General features: G+C 43.4%; 1 protein-coding gene across 1 annotated transcript in view; it reads right to left on the bottom strand.

The window, feature by feature from the left end:
• Positions 1-5,324, bottom strand: part of SPPL2A (signal peptide peptidase like 2A) — a 46,893-nt gene extending 41,569 nt beyond the window's left edge. Inside the window, exon 1 of the mRNA XM_046652669.1 lies at positions 4,892-5,324. Coding sequence (XP_046508625.1) covers positions 4,892-5,308 — 417 coding nt within the window. The 5' untranslated portion in view covers positions 5,309-5,324. The remainder of the gene's footprint in view (positions 1-4,891) is intronic.
• Between the last annotated feature and the right edge of the window lie 5,230 nt (positions 5,325-10,554).

Raw genomic sequence — 10,554 nt, forward strand, 5'->3', positions numbered from 1 at the left:
TGCCGGCTTGTAGATGGTTGCCTTTTTACTGTGTCCTCACATGGCAGGGAGAGACAGAGAGCAGGGCAACAATGCCATCATAAGGGCTCACTCTGATGACCTCATCTAAACCTAATCATCTCCAAGGGTCCCACCTCCAAACATCATTCATTGGGCGATAGGGCTTCAACGTAAGAATCTGGAGGGCACACAATTCAGTCCAAAGCATTCTGCCCCTGGCCCCCCAAATTCATGCGACTTTCTTGAATTCCCCCCTTCTCACATGCAAAATACATTCATTCCATCCCAACAGCCCCCAAAATCTTAACTCATTCCAGCATCAACTCTAAAGCCTCAAGTCCAAAGTCTCGCCTAGATCAGATCTGGGTGAGACTCAAGATACCATTCATCCTGAGGCGAAATTTCTCTCCAGCTGTGAACTTGTGAAATCAGACAAGTTACGTGCTTCCAAAATATAAAGGCGGGACAGGATAGACATTCCCATACCAGAAGGAAGAAATCAGAAGGAAGAAAGGTGTGACATGACTCAAGGAAGTCCAAAACCTAGCAAGACAAATTCCACTAGATCTTAAGGCTCTAGAATAATCCTTTCCAGCTCTGTGTTCCACCTTCCAGGCCCATTGGGGTGGCAGCGTCACCCCCATGGCTCTGTGGGGTGGCCCCACCCCTTTGGCTCTGTGAAATTCCACCCCCAATGCTCCCAGCAGAGGCCATAAAGCTTGCTGAAGCAGAGGCAGTGGCCCTGCGCGATCTCCGAATGGCCTCTGGAGTCATTTCTCCCTATTCTTGAAGAATAATGCATGTTCGAAGCCAAATAGCTCCACCACCCCATCTTGTCAAATCCAAGAACTCCAACAGCCTTTCTTCACTTCACCCCATCTCTGTCCCCTCCAGGTCAACTGGGCAGCGTTTCTGCTCATATAATCCCAAAGCCGTTTATCAAATGGTTGTTCAGCCACACCCTTACTGTTTTTTTTTCAGAACTAGCTTTCTCATTTTTTGCATGAATAGGCTGAGAATTTTCCAAATCATCAAATTCTGGCTCCTTTTTTGCTTAACAATTCCTTCTTCAATTCCTCTCTCTCCTTTTGTCTTTTACTATAAGCAAGAGAAATCAAGCTGCTCCATCAACACTTGGCTTAGAAATCTTCTCAGCTAAATATCTAATTTCATTGCTCACAATTCTTCCTTCCACAAAACACCAGAACACAGTTCAGCCAAGTTCTCTGCTATTTTATAACAAAGACTGCCTCTCTTCCAGTTTCCAATAACATATTCTTCATTTCTGTGTGAGACCTCACCAGAATTGCCCTTCACATCCATATCGGCAGCACGCACCTCAAACCTCTTCTAGCCTCTACCCATTAGCCAGTAACAAAGCTGCTTCCACAAGTTTCGGTATTTGTTACAGTAGCACCCTACTCCTAGCACCAGAATCTGTCTTAATGAGCTTGGCCGCCATAACAAAACACCATAGAGTGAGTACCTTAGACAGAAATGCATTTTCTCACAGTTCTAGAGACTAGAATTCTGAGATAAAGGTGCCAGCATGACTGGTTTCTGGTGAGAGCTTTCCTTCCGGCTTGTAGAAAGCCAGCTTTTCACTGTGTCTTCACATGGTAGTTGGAGGGGAGAAGGAGAGAGTGCAAGCTCTCTGGTGTCTTCTCTTATAAGGGCGCCAATCCCATCACAAGGGACCTACCCTCTGACCTCACCTAAACCTAATTACCTCCCAAAGGGCCCATCTCCAAATACCATCACATTGGGGGTTAGGCCTCCAACATACGAATTTGAAGGAGACAAATTCAGTCCGCAGCACAGCAGCTTAGCACGTCTCTGATGGCCTGAGCAGCAGAACACACCCAGGAGGCTGAGAGAGGGCAGAAGAAACTAGAGAAGATTCTTTGAGTTGCTGTAGTACACCAAAGGCAGGCAGATTTCAGCAAGAGATTTTTCTACTGGGGATCCTGATTATTACTTCATTGTAATAAGTTCAAGATGTGGCTATATAACACTTCAAATTCTTTGAAGCCATGAAAAACGAGCAGAACTTTTAGAAAAACATTGTGAGACAGACTCAGGATTTTCCAGAGAACTCTGAAGCAATTTTAGAAAACAGATCTAGGCTGAACTTCACTCATTTCTCTTTGAAACAGAACTCTGACTGGGTCCCAATAACACGGTGAAACAAAGGTCTAACAGTTGGGAGTAAGGGTGGGGGTTGGACTGGGGAAGGATGAGTGAGAAATGGAATAGGCAAGGCCAGGAGAGAATTTTTTAATTTCCAGACTTAAATGTTTAATGCGTTTAGAAATCATTAAAACAACCAGACATGCTGTAGCTTGAGTTCAGTATGCATGGTGAGGTCACTCTGATGTAAAGAGGACAAGATGAGGAGGGTAGGTCACGTGATGTTGAAGGGCTTTTCTAATTCGAAATCCTCCACCTCTACTATGAGGATGTGGTAGTGGTTTCTGTAGATTATGTGCTGCTTCTAGATGAGGATGTTGCCTTGTTCTTACATGACTAAGGGAACAGCTGTGCCAGCTTCAAGATCCCAGAAAGGAGAAATGAAATGATTCAGCTGGCATCATTAATTCAAAGGAACTCCAAGGGACCAGCCTGGTGGCGTAGTGGTTATGTTTGCTTGCTCTGCTTTGGTGGCCTGAGGTTCACGGGTTCAGATCCCAGGCACGGACCTACACAGTGCTCATCAAGCCACGCTGTGGCAACACCCCACATACAAAACAGAGGAAGATTGGCATAGATGTTAGCTCAGGGCCAATCTTCCTTACCAAAAAATAAAAATAAAATAAAATAAACAAACAAACAAAAAAATGAATTCAGAGAGGCCACCTAGAGCTCTAAGATTAGGGAAGAGAAATAAAAAAGGGCTTCAGGGAGAAAATGGTAAAAAGGGAAACAAACAAACAAACAAAAACCCTCCAGAGAGTCCTGGAGGAAAGGAACCAGGTATCCAGTGAGCTCCTGCTGAGGAAAAGGATACCAATTTGTGTTCCTGAGAAAAGAATAGGAATGAGAAAGAGATCATTCCAGGAAATTAAAAGAGGAAGGGTCATGAAGAAAACAAACCCACTGACAAATCGACAAGAAATGGAAAATCACTAACACTAGTTGGCACTGAAAGAGTTTTACAACTGGTAAAAGATCTTGTCAGTTTATCTACAGTCACCAGCACAGTGCCTGGCATATAACAGTTACACACTAAATACCTGTGGAGCAAAAGAATGTTACTGAGCCCACACAACAAGCCTGGGACTGAGGAACACAGAATCCAATATTAACATGGTGACATACAACAAAATACATACACGTAATATAAAAGGAATAAAATCTAGAATGTGGGAGAGAGGCTAGCTACAATTTAGAACAGGCATGACCTTCAGATTTGTGAAGCCCTTGAAGTTATATGAAAATTCTGATTACATTTTTCTAGTGAGAGGGTTCAGACCTTTTGCTAAGAATTTCAGTGTGAGTTTATGAGCAACTGATTACTATTATGTGAACTATGAATTTGTGTTGAGAAAGAATAAATGGGTATGTAACACAGAAGACATATTCCTACAATTAGCTTAAGAGGTTCAAATGAAAATGACTGCAAAAGCATCAGACAAGTTTTATATCTAGGTTATATTATGTGTATTTACATACTATCTGAATTATCTTTCAGACATATCTGATCACATGGTAAACACCACCTCAAAGATTCAGATTAACACTATTTTGTTATTCTCTTTATATTGTATCCCCCACACACCACCCCACTGAAGCAATTTTTAGATACATTATCTCATTCATGTTCCTAACCTTGCCTAACAAAGTTACGAATACATCAAAGGCACTTAACCATTTCAGGCTTTGATTTTGGTTTCTTAATAAATGTTAAAGACACTTTCATATTGAATATACTCACAAACAGTAATCCTTTAAACTGGAGAGTATGCAAAATATACTCTTTCAAAGAAGTTACACATTTTAATGGAAAGTACTAGACAGGCACACACCACATCAATTCTGTATAAATAAAGCTCATAAAAATTTCCAACCTGAAACTCCCTAAGTGAAATTTACAAGAAACAAACACTAAACACTGGCGTCCTGACCACGCACTGAAACTCAGCTGCTCGATGTTGAATTTTAAAACATCATTACTTTTCTGTAATTACAAAAACAAACTTGCGAACACATATTTGTTACTTACTTAACCGACTCCCCTCCCCTTTAAACCAGGTAGAGAACTGAAAACCACTAAAGGCATTACATTTTGCTGTATTCTTTTAAAAGTCATTTTAAGCTACTAGTATTACCGACCTCCCCCCGCCCCCGCCCAGAATAGAATCAAAGGAGCCCTAAGGCGAAGCAGGAACTACGTGGGGGGGGGGGGGGGGGGGTGGAATCTGTATTACAGCAAAAACTAAAGCGCAGTCCTCGAGTCTCTACACACCCTGGGGCTACGTATAATTTCTTTTCTTCCCTAGAAGGAAAGAGGTTAAGAAGCTGCAGCAAACTCTAGACGGTCAAACTCAGAGGTCAAATTAAAATGCCCAGAACAGTGAAACACTAGAGAGAAGCATCAAGGTCAGGGTAGCAGGAGGAGCTTCGAAAAGAGCTTTCTCGGGGGTAGGGACTGCGGGGACTTCAAAGGACGGGAATGGGGGTGGAGAGTAGGAAGCCTGGAGGAAAGAGTGAAACAGAGGGGGCTGGGCGGAAAGAGAGTAATGGGAAGGGGAGGGGAAGGAAAGGGAGAGAGACGAGAGCACGGGCGCGGGCAGAGGGGAGGCCGGGCAGGAGTCAGAGGGATGGGGAGGAGAAGCAGAAGGGGAAGGGAGCCCCTGCGCGGCCCCGCCCCAGGGAGGCCCGCCCCCCTTACCAGCGGGAGTAGGAAGCCCCAGAGCAGGGCTGCCGCGCCGAGGGGCAGCGGCCGCTGCGGCCCCATCGGACTGGTGGCTGCCCAGCGGCGCGGCGCGGCGAGACTTGGCGGGGGCAGGCTGGGGTCCCGCCGCGGCGCTGTCTCCGTGGCCGGCCGGACAGGCGCGGGCGGCGGGGTTGGCTGGGGCCGCCGCTGCTGCTGGGGCCACCGCCGCAGCGCGAACTTCCTCTTCCGGCCCCGCCCAGAGGCCGCGGAAACCCCCGCGCCGCGCACGTGGAGCCCCAGGTCCGCACGCGCCGCCCGCCGCGCTCTCTCCGCGTCCCGGCGCTGGTGGGCCCCCAGCTGCGGGGCTGGGCGTGGCTCTGTCCAGCTGCCTGACCTGAGCTCTCCCCGGAGTCGGGAGAGGCGAAGGGACATTTTCAAGGCCCTCTTCCTCCTCCTGCCTGCCTGCTCTGTTCCCAGTAAGTTCCCAGGTGCCCGGGCCAAAAATCTGCGTGCTCTGAGCCTGACTTCATCTGCTCTCCGGGAGGTCCTGGCCACGCTTACACCTGTATCCCAGATCCGTCCACTTTCTCCAAAATCGCTGCGACCACCCTATCCAGGCCACCGACGACTCTCTCCTCCAGTCTGATCTGTTTCCCTTCCCAAAAGCCCATAATCCACACGGCAGTCCTAGTGAGATCTTTTTAAAGATATAAATCAGAGCACGTCACTCCCCATCACACTTAGAACAAAATCAAAACTCTACGCTGGCCTGCAAAGTTTACGTAATACAGCCCCTGCCTTCTCTGACCCCGTCTTCACTGCTTTCCCACGCTTGCTTTATGCCACACGGGCCACCTTTGGTTCTTCCGGCCTTTGTACTGGTAGCCTTCCCTGCTGGAATCCTCTTCCCTCTGAATACCTGGCTCGTTGGCATTCACTTATCAGCTTAAATGTCACTTCCCCAGAAGGAACACCCTGACATACCCAATCGAAAGCAGCCACCTGGTCACTTTCATATCACAAGATTTATTTTAATTCTCTGCATAGCACTTTTCATTCTCCTATTCTCTTGGTTATTTATCTGTTCATTTCTTTATTTATCTATGTCATCTCCCACTTGAAAGCAAGGAGTGTCTTTGCTTTGTTCACTGCTATATCCCTTAGACCTACAACATTTGGCATAAAGTAGGTCCTCAAATATTTGTTGGATGGCTATTCAGTACCAAACCCTGAATAGGATGCTGTCCTTGCCCTTCTACAGCTGAGTTTAGTGAGGGACACGAATGTGTGAGCAAACACTGTTTGGGGTAAATAGTGACTCTTTTGTTTGCACAAGATGCTATGGGAGTGTCAAAGGGCTGTATCAAAGGGGTGCCAGGAAGAATTCCAACCCAAGCTGAGTCTAGAAGGGTGAGTTAATTTTAACCAGGCAATGGCCAGGGGAAGGGGGAGACTTCCAGGAAGAGTGAACTATTAGTGTCAAAGCCAAAGGTGACATTGGAGGAACTGTAAAACTTGGGCTTGGCTGAACTTACAAGCAGTGAAAGATGAAGTGAGAGAAAAAGGCAGAGGCCAAACCACAAACAGATTGGGACATCCTGCCTGGGACTTTAGGCTTCATCCATTTGGTGATGGAGAGCAAATGAATAATAAGTAGGGCAGTGACAGACGATTTCTGTTTCAGAAAGCTCTCTGTGGCGGCTGCTGGGGTGGCAGATGTACTGAAACAGGGCAAGAGTGGAAGCCAGGAGATCTGTTAGACGACTGTAGTAACCTAACCAGGCCGGGCATAGTGAGGGCCTGAACTGAGACGGTGACTGAAGAAATGGGGAGGAGGAGATGAATCTGAAAGACTTGGAGCAGAATTTGGTAACTGAGAGGGACACGGGAGATGAAGGAGAGATGATTTCCAGGATCCTGCCCTGGACCACTTTTTGAAGATGATCATCACGGAAGATGAAGGGGGGATGGATAAGGAAGGGGAAATATTTTTGGACATGAGTTTGAAATGCTTGTGGGGCATCCAAATGTAAATGTCTATAGGTTGATGGCTAAATGAGTTGGTCCAAAGCTTAGTGGCACAATGAAGCCAGAACTCAGGTCTCCTGCCTGTCAACTCTAGACTCTTTTCACAGTTTCCAGCTGCCCATGGCAGGCCAGTTTCCCCTTTTATAAAATGGTTCCAATGACCTAGATGACCTCATCTCTAAATATTCCCTTCTGCCCAGAGTGGCCCTTTGCCTAGTGAATCTCCAAAGTGGCTCCTGAGGCTGTCTGAAGATCTCTGGTTTTCCTGTCTACATTATGCCCATTTTTCCTTGCCCTCAGTTGGAGAAAATTTTGTACCTGTAGCCAGAGAACCTGTGTTATAGGCTAGTCCCTTCTGCCATCTCTCTTTGCCTGCTTTAGTTTTCAGCTGAAAAATGTGGACAGTAATACCTGTTCTGCCTGCCTTGCATGATTATTGTAAAAATTACATGGTTTGTAATTGGGGTAAAATTACTTTGAAAATTAAAATAAATCAATCAGTAAATAAAGGGAGGAGGAGGAGAGGGAGATGTAGTCTGCTATGGCTGGAGTCCAAAGTGTCAGCACTGTTGTGATAATTCCTCTGCCAAATGGTTTCTCCTTTGTTAAAGTCCCTGTGCAGGATGAAGTGAAGGAAAATGGGAGGTTTAATGGAGGATTAAAAGATTCTTGTTTGATAGCTTTGCTACTGGAACTGCTGTTAAAGGTTATTTGGAGTATACCTCTGTTACACATGAATTGCCCTGCAAATATTAGGTAGGATAAAGGGTCCTGGATAATTTTTAGTCAATATTTTTCTTCTCTAAAACACTATGCATAAAAACCCAATTATAGAAAATGTGTCATTAGATTAAGGATAGTTTTAATTTCTAAATATATATAGTTAATGAAATTTTTTCCTGATGATAAAAGATAGAATGTTATTGGTTGTCAGAACCTTTCTAGGAAGTGGGTAGGAAACATTGGCTCCATTTTGCAAAAGAGGCAACTGCTGGGTTGACAGCTAGGACCCAGTCCCCTGCCCCAGTGCACTAGATGATTCATACAACCTGTTGTTTGCTGGAACAGCACAGTGTTTTTTACTCGGGGGACACTGATGAGGTGTTGTTAATAAGCCCCAAAGCCTTTCTTGGGCAATCCAGATAATTACTTTAGTATAGAGCAGTGATTCTCAATCTTGACTATTTCTTACAGTCACATAGGAGAACTTTAAAGGATACTGATGGGTGGGTCACAGTACCCACCCTTTCGCCATGCAGATCCTAAGTTTAATTGGTCTGGATGTAGCCTGGGTATCATAATTTTTAAAGTTCTTCAGGTGATTCTAATATGCAACCAAGGTTAAGATACTTTTGCTTAATCTGTGATTCTTAAAGTGTGGCCTCTGGACCAGCAGTATCAACATCACCTTGAAACTGTGAGAAATGCAAATTCCTCCAGATCTCCTGAATCAGAAACTCTGGCCCAGCAATCTCTGTTTTAATAAGCGCCCTAAGCAATTCTGATGCATGCTGAAGTTTGAGAACTGTTGGTTTACAGCAACATTCCTTAACTCTGGCTGCATATTAGAATTGTCTGCAAAGGTAAAATAAAAAACAAACCCTATGCTCCAACATTAATCAAACTGAAAGGAAAAATAGACAAATCCAAAATTATAGCTAAAGATTTCAACACTTCTCTCTCAATAATTGAAGGAACAGGTAAGCAGAAAATCAGTAATGATACAGATGACTTGATCAACACTATCAACCAACTTGACCTAGCTGGCATTTATAGGACACTCCATCCAACAACTGCTTAATGCATATTATTTTCAAGGGTACACGGGATGTCTACCAAAATAAACCATTTGGCCATAAAACAAGTCTCAATAAATTTAAAGATTTCAAATCATACAAAATATGTTCTTTGACCACAATGGAATTAAATTAGAAATCAATAACAGAAAGATACCTTGAAGATCGTCAAATAATTAGAAACTAAACACATTTCTAAATAACCCGTGGACCAAAGAAGAAATCACAGAGAAGTAAGAAAATATTTTGAATTGAGGGAAAATGCAAGCATGACTTATCAAAAGTTGCGGGATACAGCTAACGCTTAAAAAAAAGTGCCTAAAAAGAAATTTGTAGAACTTATAATAGAAAGGTATAAACGTTTAAAATTAATGACCTAAGCTTCTACCTTAAGAAACTAGAAAAGAAGAGCAAATTAAATCCAAAGAGAGCAGAAGAAAGAAAATGAAAATATCTGAGCAGAAATCAACAAAGTAGAAAAGAAAAAAAGCAATAGAGAAAATCAGGGAAGCCCAAGACGGACTTTTGAGAAAATTGATAGAATTGGGAAAACTCTAGCCAAACTGATTAGAGGAAAAAGAGAAAAATACAAACATCAGGAATAAGAGAGGGGATATTACTGAAGATCCTAAAGACATCAAAAGGATAACAAGAAAATATTATGAACAACTTTATGCCAATAAATTTGACAACTTAAGTGAAATGGAGAAATTCCTTGAAAGACAAACTATTCAAAAAGAAATAGATATTAGTGATAGATTATCTATTTAAAAATTGAGTTTATCATAAAAAACCTTTCCACAAAGAAAACTCCAGACTTATATGGTTGCTTTTTTTTTTCTTTTTCTCCCAAAGCCCCTGGCACATAGTTGTGTATTTTTAGTTGTGCGTCTTCTAGTTGTGGGACGCTGCCTCAGCATGGCCCGATGAGTGGTGCCATGTCTGTGCCCAGGATCCAAACTGGCAAAACCCTGGGCCACCAAAGCAGAGCGAGCAAACTGAACCACTCAGCCACAGGACTGGCCCAGACTTACATGGTTTTAACAGTGAATTTTACCAAACATTTAAGGAAGAAATAATTCCAATTCTACACAAACTCTTTCAGAAACTTGAAGAGGAGGTAATACTTCCCAACTCATATTCTGCATCCAGCATACCCTCATACCAAAATCAGACAGATGTGGCAAGAAAACGACTGACCAATATCCTTCATGCACATAGATACAAAAATCCTTAACACAATTTTAGCAAATTGAATCTTGAAAAATATAAAAATGATGCTATATCACTTCTAATTAGGATTCATCCGAAAATTTAAGATTGGCTCAACATTTGTAAATTAATCAGTGTAATTCACCATATCAGCTACAAGGTCAATATACAAAAATCTATTGTATTTCTCTATACCAGCAACAAACAATTGGAGATTGAAATAGAAAATACCGTTTACCTTAACATCAAAAAAATCAAATATTTTGGGATAAAATTAGCAAAAGATGTGCAAGACTGAAACATCAAAAACTACCAAACATTGGTGTAAAGGATTAAAGGGAGACCTAAGTAAATAGGGAGACATACTATGTTCATGGATTGAAAAAGTCAATATTGTTAAAACGTCAGTTCTTTCTAAATTGATCTTTAGAAGTAATGCAATTCCGGGGGCTGGCCCCGTGACCAAGTGGTTAAGTTTGCGTGCTCTGCTTCGGCGGCCAGGGTTTCACTGGTTCGGATCCTGGGCGCAGACATGGCACTGCTCATCAAGCCATGCTGAGGTGGCATCCCACATGCCACAACTAGAAGGACCCACAACTAGAAGTACACAGCTATGTACTGGGGGGCTTTGGGGAGAAAAAG

Source organism: Equus quagga, chromosome 2 (assembly GCF_021613505.1).
Source record: "Equus quagga isolate Etosha38 chromosome 2, UCLA_HA_Equagga_1.0, whole genome shotgun sequence".
NCBI classification, from domain to species: Eukaryota; Metazoa; Chordata; class Mammalia; order Perissodactyla; family Equidae; genus Equus; species Equus quagga.